The 17,328-nt window shown below is 48.7% G+C and overlaps 1 protein-coding gene across 4 annotated transcripts; it reads left to right on the forward strand.

The window, feature by feature from the left end:
• The first annotated feature begins 1,215 nt into the window (after positions 1-1,215).
• Positions 1,216-16,259, forward strand: LOC310888206 (uncharacterized protein). Of its 4 annotated transcripts, none has more exons than XM_083814704.1 (5): positions 1,216-1,307; positions 9,077-9,159; positions 9,330-9,456; positions 10,756-10,866; positions 10,991-16,259. In XM_083814704.1, the coding sequence occupies exons 2-5, from the start codon at positions 9,136-9,138 to the stop codon at positions 13,255-13,257; spliced, it is 2,529 nt and encodes an 842-aa protein (XP_083670830.1). In that variant the 5' UTR covers positions 1,216-1,307; positions 9,077-9,135; the 3' UTR covers positions 13,258-16,259. The 4 variants fall into 4 exon arrangements, with proteins under 4 accessions (XP_083670830.1, XP_083670829.1, XP_083670828.1 ...); XM_083814703.1 differs by lacking the exon at positions 1,216-1,307 and adding an exon at positions 3,110-7,638 and having other exon boundaries at positions 9,074-9,159; XM_083814702.1 differs by lacking the exon at positions 1,216-1,307 and adding an exon at positions 3,110-7,638.
• Positions 16,260-17,328: the final 1,069 nt, after the last annotated feature.

Below are 17,328 nucleotides of genomic sequence, written 5' to 3' on the forward strand. Positions count from 1 at the left end.
CATACAGAATTATAAAATAATAAATAAAAAAAACCTAAAAGCACACACAAAGAGGATAAGCATGAATTTAAGAAGGCATTAGTGTGTTATCCACTATAACATATATATATAATGATCTAATGATACAATAATATAATATATATAATTATGCTGTTTATTAGAATATGTAATAATATAATATAGTAATATATATAACTATATATTATATATAATATATATATAACTATATATATAATATATTTATAGTTATATGACATATATAGATAATGATATAATGATACAATAATATAATATATATAATTATGCTGTTTATTAGAATATGTAATAATATAATATAATAATATATATAACTATATATATTATATATAATATATATATAACTATATATATATTATATTGATAGTTATATGTACATACGTATAAAAGAGCTTTTCTTGGTGGTTGCATGTAAATCTTCCTTCTCAGCATTGCCTCCCTCAGTTTTCCCCTAAAGCTTCTTGAAGTCAACTCCATTGAACAAGTAGGTAAAAAATAAGGAAAATAAATAAGTCCCTGCAGTAATTTCAGAGACGGAAGAGCCTTGCTGTCTTCAAATGAAGCTAGTCTATGTTGTTGGCTTGAATGATGCTGGGCCATAAACGTGGCTTTACAAGAAGGGAGTGCTAACATAGTACACGTGGACACTTAGCAGCTGTGTCAAACCCATGGAAATCATAGGGTCATAGAATGGCCTGTGTTGAAAAGGACTTTAAAGATCATCTAGTTTCAACCCCCCTGCTCTGGGCAGGGTTGCCAACCACTAGAGCAGGCTGCCCAGAGTCGCATCAAGCCTGGCCTTGAATGCCTCCAGGGATGGGGCATCCACAACCTCCCTGGGCAACGTGTTCCAGTGCCTCACCACCCTCTGAGTGAAAACCTTTCTCGTAATTTCCAACCTAAATCTCCCCTGTCTTAGTTTAAAACCATCCCCCCTTGTCCTATCACTAGCAACACATGTAAACAGGCGTTCCCCCCCCTGTTTATACACTGCCTTCAGCTACTGGAAGGCCGCAATGAGGTCTCCCTGGAGCCTTCTCTTCTTCAAGCTAAACAAGCCCAGTTTCCGCCACCTTTATGCATAGGAGAGGTGCTCCAGCCCTCTGATCATCTTAGTGGCCCTCCAAATGCTCTCATCTCCTCTGTTTATGTCATTTAAGGATTACTTCCGTCCCCCAAACCCGTGGTGATCTCTCAGCTTGAAGAAGGGGAAGATCCCTGGATCCCAGATCTGCATGGCGTGGAGGATGTGACAGGAGACCTCAGCGCAGGTGAGGTGGTGGAGGAAAGGAGGAGATTGGGGTTGGCAAAAGCCAAGCTGAGAGGATCAGAGATCTCTGCCTGGGCCATATTATGGGCACTATGGGCTGGTTCTGGATTTCCTCTGTCATCCAGCAGGTGACAGGATCCCAAAAGCAAAGGAGACTCTTCAGAAAAGTGGCATGGCCCAAAGGCAGTTGAATGGTGACTCTGTGGGAAAAATCAGGAGGGGCGTCCAAAAGGGCCTGGAGCATGGAAAGCATCTCAAGAAGCCACTGAAAAGCCATCCAGGAAATCGAGCAAGGAATCCCCTAGATGGCAGCAAAGGTCAAAAAGAGCCTAAAGAACTGACAAAGAAGCAAGGCTGCCAGAAGAAAATGGAGAACCAATGTGATGAGTGTGGAAGAATCTTTAAAAGTCATTCCCATCTCGTTAAGCACCAGCGCATCCACACAGGAGAGAGACCCTACAAGTGCCCTGAGTGTGGTAAGAGCTTCAGAAGAAACTCTAACCTCACTTACCACCACCGCTCTCACACAGGAGAGAGACCTTACAAGTGCTCACAGTGTGAGAAGAGCTTCAGAAGCAGCTCTGACTTGATTAAGCACCAGCGCATCCACTCAGGAGAGAGACCTTACAAGTGCTCACAGTGTGAGAAGAGCTTCAGAAGAAGAGCAGATCTTACCTACCACCAGCACTTTCACACAGGAGAGAAGCCCTACAAGTGCCCTGAGTGTGGGAAGAGCTTCAGAAGCAGTTCTCAACTCCTTGTGCACAAACTGACCCACACAGCAGAGAGACCCTACAAGTGCCCTGATTGTGAGAAGAGCTTCAAAAGGAGTTATGTACTCCAGTTGCACAAACGGATCCACACAGGAGAGAGACCCTACCAGTGCCCTGAGTGTGGGAAGAGCTTCAGAAGCACTTCTGACTTGATTAAGCACCAGCGCATCCACTCAGGAGAGAGACCCTACAAGTGTCCTGATTGTGAGAAGAGCTTCAAAAGGAGTTCTGTACTCAATTCGCACAAACGGATCCACACCGAAGAGAGACCCTACAAGTGCCCTGATTGTGAGAAGAGTTTCAAAAGCAGGTCCGAGGTTATTATCCACCAGCGCATCCACTTAAGAGAGAGACCCTACAAGTGCCCTGACTGTGAGAAGAGTTTCAAAAGCAGTTCTGTACTCAATTTGCACAAACGGATCCACACAGGAGAGAGACCTTACAAGTGCCCTGATTGTGAGAAGAGCTTCAAATGCAGGTCCGAGGTTATTATCCACCAGCGCATCCACACAGGAGAGAGACCCTACAAGTGCTCACAGTGTGAGAAGAGCTTCAGAAGCAGCTCTGAACTCTCCTACCATCAGCGCTTTCACACAGGAGAGAGACCTTACAAGTGCTCACAGTGTGAGAAGAGCTTCAGAAGAAGAGCAGATCTTACCTACCACCAGCACTTTCACACAGGCGAGAAGCCCTACAAGTGCCCTGAGTGTGGGAAGAGCTTCAGAAGCAGTTCTCAACTCCTTGTGCACAAACTGACCCACACAGCAGAGAGACCCTACAAGTGCCCTGATTGTGAGAAGAGCTTCAAAACGAGTTCTGTACTTAAGTTGCACAAACGGATCCACACAGGAGAGAGACCCTACAAGTGCCCTGATTGTGAGAAGAGCTTCAAATGCAGGTCTGAGGTTATTATCCACCAGCGCATCCACACAGGAGAGAGACCCTACAAGTGCCCTGAGTGTGCAAAGGGCTTCAAAAGCAGTTCTGAACTTAGATCCCACAAGCGCGTCCACAAAGGAGACAAGCCGTAGTAGTGCCCTGATTGTGGGTCGAGCTTCTGCCAGAGCTCGAACCTGGTCACCCAATTCTAGATCCACACAGAAGAGAGCCTTACAAATACCTTGAGCAGAGGAAGAGCCCTGTGGCAAACTCATCTTCAAACCCTCCTGCAGATCAAACTCCCTCCCCCAAAACTTGGCTGAGAGCAGAGAGAGAGAAACCCTGTCCCTAGTGTGGGCATCCAACGATGGCTGTTGGGCAGATCCAGTCCCCTCTTCCCATCCTTATTCTGTTTATCACTGCGTAAAATATTCTCTGGGATTCCTTGCACGTCACCTTTTCTCCCATCACCTTTAGGGGAGTTGCTGCTCAATGGTTTGGTAACAGCAGTAAATACCAAGTCCCAGAAGCCGCAAGAGAGAGATTTGAAGTTTCTACCGTGAAACCCAGCATAAAAACCCAACAAAGAGCAAACTCCCATCCTTGAGCCTTGAAGCCGTGGTTTATCCTGGTGCAGACAGTAGAGAACTCTAGGTGTCAGGAAGATATTTGCCGGCGCGTTTCTTGGGAGATATCGCTGTGAGCCCAGCAGGGAATGATGCATTTGCTCCATCTTCTTTGAGCAGCTTAGGAGATTCCCCAATGCCTTCACCTCCTCTGGGATGCAAAGGGTGTAGGGATGCTGATAGAAGAGTCTGGAAAGGAAAAGGGAAACAGGAAAAGCCAGCTGATGCTCTCTGCTCTCCTCTATCCTTGTAGCCAGGCTCCTATTTTGGCAGTGCCCAGCTCACTGCTCCTATCACAAGAGCCCATGGGGACCAGCTGGCCAGCTGCAAGTGAACCTTTGTGAGATGTCATGCAGGAGAGCTAAGAAGTCAGAGCAGTGCTGGGTAAGGAGTCCAGAGTTTTGGTGATGCTCATCCCAGACCAAGGCAGGCAACACTTCCAATCTCCATCTGAGCAAGCAACATCCTGCCAAGATTCACAAATGACACATCAAGGCACAGAAAAAAGTCACAATTCCCACATCTCTGCATAAGGAAATGCTCCCAGTTTCACTTTGACTCACTTGGATAAGGCAGACCCCATTTTGGCTTGTGACCGGTGTGCCTTGGAGTCTTCCCATCCTTTGGCTGGACCGTATCACCCTTCCTGGCCTTAGGTTCTCGTGGGTGTTCTGGGACAAATATATCCTGTTCCTGCTTTGTCCCCGGTGTGGGAATTACCCATATTGCTCCCCTTTTCAGCTGGAGATGGGGTGCCAAGTGACCACACAAAGGAGAGCCCAGAGCTGGCTGTGGCTAAGCCACTGGAAGCCCTTGGGATGTTGGTAGGTAGATCAGAAGCACATTTCTCCCAGGGGATGAGGAAATGAGGGTATGAGGGTATGACGGTATGAGGAAAGTCACTCAGGAAAGTGAGTCTTCACTCAAAGAGCCCAGGAAAGTCACCTCTGCTCGCCTCTGGATAAACCCATATGCTGTGGGTCAGTGCATGAAGATCCAAAAGAAACCTTGGCTGGAAAGAAAGGAAGAAAGCATGTCTGCAGGGATAATGGGAAGAACTTCAGCTGGAGCTCATTCCCTAGAAAATAAGAGCAACCCAACAGAGGGGAGAGTGCCTTGACTTAAGGAAGAGGTACATCCAGAGCTAGGAGATCCTCACCCATGACAGACCGCATGCTGGGAAGAAGCGCTTACAAACGCCCCAGGTGCAGGAAGAGCTTCAGCCACAGCATGAACTCATTAAATATCAGCAAATCCAGGTGGGAGAAAGAGCCTACAAGTGTCTTGCCTGCAGGAAGAGATTTTTTCAGGCCTTGCACCTCATTTCTCATGGGGAAAACCCACACTGGGAGAGACCTTGAGAATGGAGGAGTCCCCAGAGGCTTCTCATGACAAAGGGAGAGTTTCCAAAGGAGAAGGCATCCATGGCACCACCCAGATAAGGGTCTTACACCCATGGGCTTTGGATGCTCTTTCCTTGCGAACAAAAGAAAATCTCTCACTATGTTTAGTTTTCTCTTTCCGCTCTTGCTGCAAACAGCTTTTTTAACCCATTTCCTAAGGAAACTGCAAAAATATTGTGTGTGTTGTCTGCACGTGTTCCTCTCAGTAATTTCTGAGAAGGCATGTGGAAGAGACTACCCTCGGATAAAACCGAGCGTTTCATCCCTTGTCTGGCAAATGCCTTTTCTTGGCGGTGTAAAAGGGAAAGGGAAGGGGAAGAATAAAATACCTGATCTGTCTCAGAGCTTGTGTTTTCACTGGGGCCTGCTTTCTTAAAAGGAAAGATGGAAGGACAGGTAAAGGTGCAAGGAGGGTTTGTTTCTGGTGTCAATTCCAGCCCAGTGCTTGTTTTCTGGGCGGAGGCATGTTTGGCACACAACCCCACCACCCTTCCTAAATGTGCTGCTACACATATTTAGGAAACCTACACGCCTGTGAAGACAAGCTGAGGGAGTTGGTGTTGTTCAGCCTGGAGAAGAGAAGGCTCCAGGGAGACCTCATTGCAGCCTTCCGGTACGAAAAGTGGGCCTACAAGAAAGCAGGAGAGAGACACTTCATTAGGGAGGGTATCGATAAGACCAGGAAGAATGACTAAACTTAAAGAGGGTAGGTTGAGATTAGATATAAGGAAAAAAATCCTATGAGGGCGGTGAGGCACTGACACGCGTTGCCCAGAGAAGTTGTGGATGCCCCATTCCTGGAGGTGTTCAAGGCCAGGTTGCGTGGGGCTCTGAGCAATCCGATCTAGTGGAAATTGTCCCTGCCCATAGCAGGAGGCTTGGAATTCAATACTCTTTAAGGTCCCTTCCAAGCCAAGCTGTTCTATGATTATGATCTCTCCTCAGTGAAGCTGGTTGTGACCGTGTTGGTTTTCTCACGCTCCTCCCTCCCTCGCAGCATCTACTTCCTGGTAATACGGACTGCAAAATGCTGCTGACATAATAAGTAGTCACCAGTTATACCAGCCTCACGCCTCATTCCTTTGAGGCATCCACCACCACCCATGAGCGGGGGTTGCTCTCGCCACGTGGGGTGGAAAGACAGAAGGTACAGAGGAGAAGAGAACAGACCCATCTTTGCAAAGTGGTGCTGTTAAGCTGGCTGGCAATATAGAACAGCTCTATAAAGGGCCTGCATGTTCTCACCCTGCTGGCCCGCAGTGAAGGCATCAGCCAAGAAGGGCTACTGCTGAAGATTCTGAACTTCTGATCATCTGTTGCAGAGATTTCTGCTAGCTCTTTCATCTCACATCAGCGTACACTGGTGTTTTCCTCTCAGCAGGCTTAAGCCCATCTTTTTAGACTACTTTCTAGATCCAGTCTTGACAGCAGGTATATGCCGAGTGCCCTAGTCCTTGCACCCACAGAGATGCAGCTTTGTGTTTGGTTGCTGATTGCTCCCAGGAGAAGTGCCATCATTGCAACCAGAAACCTTAAAACAATGCAATTGTTTGCACAGGTAGTGTGGCTGCAGAACCACTCATGCCCATGCGCCTCAGGAGCATGGTCTCCGGATGTTTTTTGACAAAGGATGAAACAGCCCCCAAGGACAGATTTACAAAGTTGTTCTGAAGTTTAGTTATGACCATGAGACCCCCTCCTCCGCCAGGGAAAGGACAGGAAGAGAGCAATTAGCAGCAGCTCATATACAGCTTGCAACACAGGGCGGTGCAAACCCCTCCAGTCACACCATTAAACCCATCCTGACCCTGGCAATGCCTTCCCTCATTGCCAGGCACAGCAGGGCAGGAGCAGGGCCTTGGCTTGCCTGCAGTCGTATGTTGATGTCCCCTGAGATCTTGCTCTTCTCCAGGGTAGAAGTCATCTCAGAACAGGACCTGGGGTCTCGTGTCACCTAGTGGGCTGTTGCCCCTACTACATCCCAGCAAAGTGCTCAGGCCTTTGCTTGCAGCTCTGGGCAGAGACAAAGCCATCAGTGGCCTGCTTCTAGGAGAGTTAACTCTTTCCGTGCACAGCAGGGAAGGCTGAGCAGGGCAGAGCGCTTAACCCTTTCCTCACATAGTGGCATGCTCTGGGGCAGCCAACCGAGAAGGCCGAGGTCAATCCCTAACCGACCTCTTTGATTTTCTGTGCCGCAGCTTCACAACACATTCTGGTTCGGGGCCAGGAAGCCATGCTGCACATCAGGAGGAGCCATGGCCAAGGCTGAGCTGCAGCCCAGAGCTCCTCCAACAGAGCTGATGAGGGGTCAGGTACCTTGGGCGGGGTGCAAACAGAGTCCCAGGGCATGGAAATGCCCCCCCACAGGAAGAGCCTGAGAGTCTGGGCTCTCCCAGGGTGCTCAGTGGGGGGAAAAGCCTTTGGTGCAGCTCACAGCTCCCCGCCCACCAGCAGCCCTCGGAGGGGCGCCCTGTAAGGCAAGTGAGAGCCTGTCTGGACGCCACCCAGGCAGCGTCTTGGTTGCAGGAGGTGCACCACGGCCATCCTGCAGCTGGGTCCAGCCTCAGGACACTTGCATCCTCCAGCCTACACGACTCAGAGGAGCCTGGCTGCCTGCAACGAGGGTGGGAGCAGCCTATAGTGGACTCGAGGTAGGCCCTCTTCATTGCTTGTGCAGAGAAGAGGCAGGGTTTTTCCTTTTCCACATGATTCCCCCTTTGAGACGGGGACTGGCATGGTGCTTATCACCACCTGAGCGTCTAAAGTTCAGCACCAGACTTGGAAGGTCATGGAAAAGGGGAAAGGAAAAGCAGGATCTGCCCCATCTTGGTGTTCAAGGGTGGGAGATAGCTGTCCCGACCCAAAGCATGCAGCTCATTGCTCGCTGCTCCTCTCCTGGCTGCAGCCAAGAGATTAGCTGGGCCCTGTAAAAGCGGGTGCAAGTCCTCAGCAGGAAGGCTCCGGATCTGCAGTGTTGTTTCCTGAGCTTTGGATTAGACTCTGTTTGTGAGGTTTCTGAGGGGGCGCAGGAAGGGGTTGGAGCTGGGAAAATAAAGAAGCGAGCAGGGACTATCAGCATGCTTTGCTGACCTGTTGAATCTCTAATAATATATCTGGGACTATATTTCTAAGAGGCACACACACCTGACATTAAATGAATCCTTTGCATGTATGGATTCCTGCATGCTATAAATATTTGCCTGCCTCCTGTTCTCTGTCTCAAGCTAAAACCTCCGGGTAAGGAATTTTCCTCTCCACCCCCTACATGTCTTTAGGGGATCCAGCAGGCAAGATCTTCCTCTAGTGGCTCTTCTGATGTTACCTTTTGTTCTGCCAGCACATGGTTTCCTTGCTTGCTTGTTCTGGGGCTTGTGCTACTCCTTAACTACAGGACTTGGCTTTCTTTTTTCTGCAAATGCTTCCCAAGGCTGCTGTTCAGGATCTGCCTGCAAATGAAGGCCCATTTTACAGGCAGCTGCTGGTCCTCCCTCAGGCATGGTCAGCATTTCCACCAGCTTAGGCACTGGACTCACTCAGTGCTCCTCTTGAATGGGTCAGAGGAAGAAAATACTCTGAAACAAGAACAACCTCACAGCTCGTGGGTTGAGACAGGGACAGGGGAGATCACTTACCGATAAATAGCACTGTCAAACGCGACGGGGCAAAGGGCAGCTCTCCGTGGGTTGCAGCCCCCTCTTAGGCCACATCCGCCTGCCCCAGCATGAGCTCCTCAGTGGGCTGCAGTTTAGAGAGCTGATCCACTCTGCCACATCGTGGGCTGCAGCAGGACAGCCTGCTTCACCGTGGTCCCGGCCACAGGCTTCAGGGGAAATTCTGTCCTGGTGCCTGGAGCACCTCCTTCCTCTTTCTTCACTGACCTTAGTGTCTGCAGGGTTGTTTTCATCTCGTTTTCTCACTCCTCTGTGACTACTGCTGATGTGCAGCAGATTTTTCCTTTCTTAAATCTGCGGCCCAGATGGCTTTTACTTCCAAGCAATGGCCTGCAGCTGGACTAGGGCTGGGGAGGGACAGGGACAGGGACTGCTGTATTCCCCTAAACCTACCGTGCCATTTCTCTTGTCCCAGCAGGTTCCAGTTTGACATCTACCTTTCACCTGTGATTGTTGCAGCCTGCAGGAGGGCAGGAAATGGCCATGGCACATCCAGCTGAGGTAGGGGCTTGGAGAAGCAGCCAGGAGAGGCCAAGGGGGAAGGGATGTGAATGCAGGGGGAAGATGAGATGCCCTCAGCCAGCATTTGTGTGCTGGGCACAGAGAAGCCACTGGGACTGGAGCTTCTGTCATCAACAGGCTGCTTCTACATGGAGCCTCTTTGCTTGCAGGAACCCGTGACCTTCGTGGAGGTGGCCGTGTATTTCAGCAGGGAGGAGTGGGAGCTGCTGGATCCTGCACAGCGAGCGCTCTACCGGGACGTGATGCTGGAGACGTACGCGTCCGTAACTTCACTGGGTGAGGGCTTTGCTTCCTTTTCTCCTCATTAGGGCAGCCTTGGCGGTGTACAAGAAGCCTCTGTGAGCAGGACATATAATAAACACAATGCAATTATTAACTGCATACAGAATTATAAAATAATAAATAAAAAAAACCTAAAAGCACACACAAAGAGGATAAGCATGAATTTAAGAAGGCATTAGTGTGTTATCCACTATAACATATATATATAATGATCTAATGATACAATAATATAATATATATAATTATGCTGTTTATTAGAATATGTAATAATATAATATAGTAATATATATAACTATATATTATATATAATATATATATAACTATATATATAATATATTTATAGTTATATGACATATATAGATAATGATATAATGATACAATAATATAATATATATAATTATGCTGTTTATTAGAATATGTAATAATATAATATAATAATATATATAACTATATATATTATATATAATATATATATAACTATATATATATTATATTGATAGTTATATGTACATACGTATAAAAGAGCTTTTCTTGGTGGTTGCATGTAAATCTTCCTTCTCAGCATTGCCTTCCTCAGTTTTCCCCTAAAGCTTCTTGAAGTCAACTGCATTGAGCAAGTAGGTAAAAAATAAGGAAAATAAATAAGTCCCTGCAGTAATTTCAGAGACGGAAAAGCCTTGCTGTCTTCAAATGAAGCTAGTCTATGTTGTTGGCTTGAATGATGCTGGGCCATAAATGTGGCTTTACAAGAAGGGAGTGCTAACATAGTACACGTGGACACTTAGCAGCTGTGTCAAACCCATGGAAATCATAGGGTCACAGAATGGCCTGTGTTGAAAAGGACCTTAAAGATCATCTAGTTTCAACCCCCCTGCTCTGGGCAGGGTTGCCAACCACTAGAGCAGGCTGCCCAGAGTTGCATCAAGCCTGGCCTTGAATGCCTCCAGGGATGGGGCATCCACAACCTCCCTGGGCAACGTGTTCCAGTGCCTCACCACCCTCTGAGTGAAAACCTTTCTCGTAATTTCCAACCTAAATCTCCCCTGTCTTAGTTTAAAACCATCCCCCCTTGTCCTATCCCTAGCAACACATGTAAACAGGCGTTCCCCCCCCCGTTTATACACTGCCTTCAGCTACTGGAAGGCCGCAATGAGGTCTCCCTGGAGCCTTCTCTTCTTCAAGCTAAACAAGCCCAGTTTCCGCCACCTTTATGCATAGGAGAGGTGCTCCAGCCCTCTGATCATCTTAGTGGCCCTCCAAATGCTCTCATCTCCTCTGTTTATGTCATTTAAGGATTACTTCCGTCCCCCAAACCCGTGGTGATCTCTCAGCTTGAAGAAGGGGAAGATCCCTGGATCCCAGATCTGCATGGCGTGGAGGATGTGACAGGAGACCTCAGCGCAGGTGAGGTGGTGGAGGAAAGGAGGAGATTGGGGTTGGCAAAAGCCACGATGAGAGGATCAGAGATCTCTGCCTGGGCCATATTATGGGCACTATGGGCTGGTTCTGGATTTCCTCTGTCATCCAGCAGGTGACAGGATCCCAAAAGCAAAGGAGACTCTTCAGAAAAGTGGCATGGCCCAAAGGCAGTTGAATGGTGACTCTGTGGGAAAAATCAGGAGGGGCGTCCAAAAGGGCCTGGAGCATGGAAAGCATCTCAAGAAGCCACTGAAAACCCACCCAGGAAATCGAGCAAGGAATCCCCTAGATGGCAGCAAAGGTCAAAAAGAGCCTAAAGAACTGACAAAGAAGCAAGGCTGCCAGAAGAAAATGGAGAACCAATGTGATGAGTGTGGAAGAATCTTTAAAAGTCATTCCCATCTCGTTAAGCACCAGCGCATCCACACAGGAGAGAGACCCTACAAGTGCTCACAGTGTGAGAAGAGCTACAGAAGAAGAGCAGATCTTACCTACCACCAGCACTTTCACACAGGCGAGAAGCCCTACAAGTGCCCTGAGTGTGGGAAGAGCTTCAGAAGCAGTTCTCAACTCCTTTTGCACAAAGTAACCCACACAGCAGAGAGACCCTACAAGTGCCCTGATTGTGAGAAGAGCTTCAAAAGGAGTTCTGTACTCAATTCGCACAAACAGATCCACACAGGAGAGAGACCCTACAAGTGCCCTGATTGTGAGAAGAGCTTCAAAAGGAGTTTTGTACTCAAGTTGCACAAACGGATCCACACAGGAGAGAGACCCTACAAGTGCCCTGATTGTGACAAGAGCTTCAAATGCAGGTCCGAGGTTATTATCCACCAGCGCATCCACACAGGAGAGAGACCCTACAAGTGCTCACAGTGTGAGAAGAGCTTCAGAAGCAGCTCTGAACTCACCTACCATCACCGCTTTCACACAGGAGAGAGACCTTACAAGTGCTCACAGTGTGAGAAGAGCTTCAGAAGAAGAGCAGATCTTACCTACCACCAGCACTTTCACACAGGCGAGAAGCCCTACAAGTGCCCTGAGTGTGGGAAGAGCTTCAGAAGCAGTTCTCTACTCCTTTTGCACAAAGTAACCCACACAGCAGAGAGACCCTACAAGTGCCCTGATTGTGAGAAAAGCTTCAAAAGCAGTTCTGTACTCGAGTTGCACAAACGGATCCACACAGGAGAGAGACCCTACCAGTGCCCTGAGTGTGGGAAGAGCTTCAGAAGCACTTCTGACTTGATTAAGCACCAGCGCATCCACTCAAGAGAGAGACCCTACAAGTGCCCTGATTGTGAGAAGAGCTTCAAAAGCAGGTCCGAGGTTATTATCCACCAGCGCATCCACTCAAGAGAGAGACCCTACAAGTGCCCTGATTGTGAGAAGAGCTTCAAAAGCAGTTCTCATCTCCTTGTGCACAAACTGACCCACACAGCAGGGAGACCCTACAAGTGCCCTGATTGTGAGAAAAGCTTCAAAAGCAGTTCTGTACTCAAGTTGCACAAACGGATCCACACAGGAGAGAGACCCTACAAGTGCCCTGATTGTGGGAAGAGCTTCAGAAGCAGTTCTGACTTGATTAAGCACCAGCGCATCCACTCAAGAGAGAGACCCTACAAGTGCCCTGATTGTGAGAAGAGCTTCAAAAGGAGTTCTGTACTCAATTCGCACAAACGGATCCACACAGGAGAGAAGCCCTACAAGTGCCCTGATTGTGAGAAGAGCTTCAAAAGCAGGTCCGACGTTATTATCCACCAGCGCATCCACTCAAGAGAGAGACCCTACAAGTGCCCTGATTGTGAGAAGAGCTTCAAAAGCAGTTCTGTACTCAATTCGCACAAAGGGATCCACACAGAAGAGAGACCCTACAAGTGCCCTGATTGTGAGAAGAGCTTCAAAACGAGTTCTGTACTCAAGTTGCACAAACGGATCCACACAGGAGAGAGACCCTACAAGTGCCCTGATTGTGACAAGAGCTTCAAAAGCAGGTCCGACGTTATTATCCACCAGCGCATCCACACAGGAGAGAGACCCTACAAGTGCCCTGATTGTGAGAAGAGCTTCAAAACGAGTTCTGTACTCAAGTTGCACAAACGGATCCACACAGGAGAGAGACCCTACAAGTGCCCTGATTGTGACAAGAGCTTCAAAAGCAGGTCCGAGGTTATTATCCACCAGCGCATCCACACAGGAGAGAGACCCTACAAGTGCCCTGATTGTGACAAGAGCTTCAAATGCAGGTCTGAGGTTATTATCCACCAGCGCATCCACACAGGAGAGAGACCCTACAAGTGCCCTGAGTGTGCAAAGGGCTTCAAAAGCAGTTCTGAACTTAGATCCCACAAGCGCGTCCACAAAGGAGACAAGCCGTAGTAGTGCCCTGATTGTGGGTCGAGCTTCTGCCAGAGCTCGAACCTGGTCACCCAATTCTAGATCCACACAGAAGAGAGCCTTACAAATACCTTGAGCAGAGGAAGAGCCCTGTGGCAAACTCATCTACAAACCCTCCTGCGGATCAAACTCCCTCTCCCAAAACTTGGCTGAGAGCAGAGAGAGAGAAACCCTGTCCCTAGTGTGGGCATCCAACGATGGCTGTTGGGCAGATCCAATCCCCTCTTCCCTTCCTTATTCTGTTTATCACTGCGTAAAATATTCTCTGGGATTCCTTGCACGTCACCTTTTCTCCCATCACCTTTAGGGGAGTTGCTGCTCAATGGTTTGGTAACAGCAGTAAATACCAAGTCCCAGAAGCCGCAAGAGAGAGATTTGAAGTTTCTACCGTGAAACCCAGCATAAAAACCCAACAAAGAGCAAACTCCCATCCTTGAGCCTTGAAGCCGTGGTTTATCCTGGTGCAGACAGTAGAGAACTCTAGGTGTCAGGAAGATATTTGCCGGCGCGTTTCTTGGGAGATATCGCTGTGAGCCCAGCAGGGAATGATGCATTTGCTCCATCTTCTTTGAGCAGCTTAGGAGATTCCCCAATGCCGTCACCTCCTCTGGGATGCAAAGGGTGTAGGGATGCTGATAGAAGAGTCTGGAAAGGAAAAGGGAAACAGGAAAAGCCAGCTGATGCTCTCTGCTCTCCTCTATCCTTGTAGCCAGGCTCCTATTTTGGCAGTGCCCAGCTCACTGCTCCTATCACAAGAGCCCATGGGGACCAGCTGGCCAGCTGCAAGTGAACCTTTGTGAGATGTCATGCAGGAGAGCTAAGAAGTCAGAGCAGTGCTGGGTAAGGAGTCCAGAGTTTTGGTGATGCTCATCCCAGACCAAGGCAGGCAACACTTCCAATCTCCATCTGAGCAAGCAACATCCTGCCAAGATTCACAAATGACACATCAAGGCACAGAAAAAAGTCACAATTCCCACATCTCTGCATAAGGAAATGCTCCCAGTTTCACTTTGACTCACTTGGATAAGGCAGACCCCATTTTGGCTTGTGACCGGTGTGCCTTGGAGTCTTCCCATCCTTTGGCTGGACCGTATCACCCTTCCTGGCCTTAGGTTCTCGTGGGTGTTCTGGGACAAATATATCCTGTTCCTGCTTTGTCCCCGGTGTGGGAATTACCCATATTGCTCCCCTTTTCAGCTGGAGATGGGGTGCCAAGTGACCACACAAAGGAGAGCCCAGAGCTGGCTGTGGCTAAGCCACTGGAAGCCCTTGGGATGTTGGTAGGTAGATCAGAAGCACATTTCTCCCAGGGGATGAGGAAATGAGGGTATGAGGGTATGACGGTATGAGGAAAGTCACCCAGGAAAGTGAGTCTTCACTCAAAGAGCCCAGGAAAGTCACCTCTGCTCGCCTCTGGATAAACCCATATGCTGTGGGTCAGTGCATGAAGATCCAAAAGAAACCTTGGCTGGAAAGAAAGGAAGAAAGCATGTCTGCAGGGATAATGGGAAGAACTTCAGCTGGAGCTCATTCCCTAGAAAATAAGAGCAACCCAACAGAGGGGAGAGTGCCTTGACTTAAGGAAGAGGTACATCCAGAGCTAGGAGATCCTCACCCATGACAGACCGCATGCTGGGAAGAAGCGCTTACAAACGCCCCAGGTGCAGGAAGAGCTTCAGCCACAGCATGAACTCATTAAATATCAGCAAATCCAGGTGGGAGAAAGACCCTACAAGTGTGGGAAGAGCTTCAAAAGCAGTTCCCACCTTATTTCCCACCAGCACGTCCATACAGGAGACAGACCCTGCAAGTGCCCCAAGTGTGAGAAGACGTGCAAAAGCAGTTCAGAACTTACTTACCACCAGCGCATCCACACAGGTAATAGACCCTACAAGTACAATAAGTGTGAGAAGAACTACGTAAAAAGTTCCCAGCTTGTCATCCACCAGCACATCCACATGGGATAGAGACCCTTCTGAGGGTGGGAAAGATTTCAAAAGCAGTTCTGAACTCAATTACCACCATCCCGTTTACACAGGGTAGAGACAGTAGAAGCGCTGTCTGTGTGGGAGTAGCTTCAGAAGTTATTCCCACCCTATCTTTCACCAGAGCATCCACAAAAGAGACGGATCCAACAAGTGCCCCAGGTGTTGGAAGAGCTTCATCCAGAGCCCCAGCCTAGTGGGCTATTTGTGGCTACAGAAAGAGGAGAATCTTATAAGTACCTTGAGCAGAGAAAAAGTTTTGAGTCAAATTCATCTTCAAAATGCCCTCAAGAGCAAACTCCCTCCCCTGGATCTTGAAGACGTGGTTTAGTCCCATGTTTAGATTAAAGAGCACTAGGTGTAAGATTTGTCTGCATGTGTGTTACTTCAGAGGTATGACTGTGAGCCCAACAGCATGCATGTGACTGAGAGAAAAACTCTGTCCCTAGCTTGGGCACCCAACTAGTGGGATATCAGTTCATGGCTGTAGGATAGACCCAGTCCCATGGGTACCCTTTTCTGATGCACAATGCTTCATGATCTAGAAGGCCACTCAGGACATTACCCAATGCTTTTACAAAACCCCTCTAGGATGCAAAGGGTGCAGCTGATGATCATGGAATCATGGAATGATGGAATGATAGAATCATGGAATGGTTTGGGTTGGAAGGTGCCCTAAGGATCCTCTAGTTCCATTATGAGCAGGGATGGCCATACGCTAGACCAGGTTGCTCAAAACCCCATCCAACTGAGCCTTGAACGTCTCCAGGGATGAGGCATCCACAACTACTTTGGGTAATCTGTTCCAGTGTGTCACCATCCTCTGAGTAAACAATGACCTCCTAACATCTAATCTAATTCCCTCCTTCTATAGTTTTCTCCCTTGTTCTATTGCCATCTGCCCCTGTAAAAAGTCATTCCATCTTTTTTTTTTATAAGCCCCTTTTAAGTACTGAAAGTACATAAAAAAGTACATAAAGTCTCTCACCATGTCCAGTTTGCTCTTCTGTTCTTGTTGCAAGCAGCTTTTTTAACCCATTTCCTAAGGAAACTGCAGGAATATTGTGTGTGTGCGTGCATGCATTCGTCTCTCGATTGGTGCCGCCACCACCCAATGGCCAATGGGTGCCCAAGTAGCACCTGGAGTCACTGGGTGCCGGGCAGGACCCAGTCCGTCAGGTTGCGGGGGGGGGGGACCGCTGGAAGCGGCGTGGGTCTCATCCCCCCTCCCCAGGGCACCCGGAGACCTTGGATGGGACCCAGGCATCCTGCAGCCCCCCTGCTCGAGTTGGAACCCAGCTGTCCAGTGCCCCACATCTCTCCACAGTTCGGCACCCGTTGTCTCACTTGCCTGATGTTCCTCATTCCCAGCATCCGTCGACCTGGAGGGGTCCCCTGTACCAAGCATGCCATTCCCACTGCCCATTGTGGCGCTACCCCTGACACCCCCATGCCTGGCAGGTCAGGAGGAAAGTGAGGATGCACCAGAGAACGGCTTGAGGAGAGGGCCTGCGCCTCCGATTATTGCAGGGTGCTCTGTGGCAGAAGCCTTTGCCAGGGGGACCCTTCCTCTTCCAGCTCTCTCAGCCTCTCTTCATAGGAGAGAGGAGGTTGAAGGTTTAAAGGTTGGACTAGATGATCTTAGAGGTCTTTTCCAACCTGAGTGATTCTAGGATTCTGAGTTCCAGTCCCGGCATCATCTTTGTCATCCTTTGCTCAACTCTCCGGTAGTTCTATGTCCCCCTTGTACTGGGGAGCACAGAACTGGACACAACACTCCAGGTGCAGCCTCACCAGGGCTGAGCAGAGGGGAGACATTCAATTCACCTCCCTCGACCTGCTGGCAACACCAACACCTAATGCACCCCAGGATACCATTGGTCTTCTTGGCCACAAGGGTGTGTTTCAGGTTCATGGTTAACCTGTTGTCCACCAGGACTACCAGGTCCTTCTCTGCAGAGCCGCCTTCCAGCTGGTCAGCACCCAATCTGTCCTGGTGCATGGGTTTATTCCTCCTTAGGTGCAGGATACTGTACTTGCCTATGTTGAGTTTCACGAGGTTTCTCTC

Source organism: Anser anser (assembly GCF_964211835.1).
Source record: "Anser anser genome assembly, chromosome: 31".
Taxonomy (NCBI): Eukaryota; Metazoa; Chordata; class Aves; order Anseriformes; family Anatidae; genus Anser; species Anser anser.

Excerpts from the sequence above, each read along its gene's own strand:
- LOC310888206 (XM_083814704.1), top strand. The coding sequence starts at position 9,136 with ATGGCCATGGCACATCCAGCTGAG. Across the intron at positions 9,160-9,329 it reads CCATGGCACATCCAGCTGAG|GAACCCGTGACCTTCGTGGA; the intron begins GTAGGGGCTTGG and ends CTTTGCTTGCAG. Across the intron at positions 9,457-10,755 it reads CGCGTCCGTAACTTCACTGG|GATTACTTCCGTCCCCCAAA; the intron begins GTGAGGGCTTTG and ends ATGTCATTTAAG.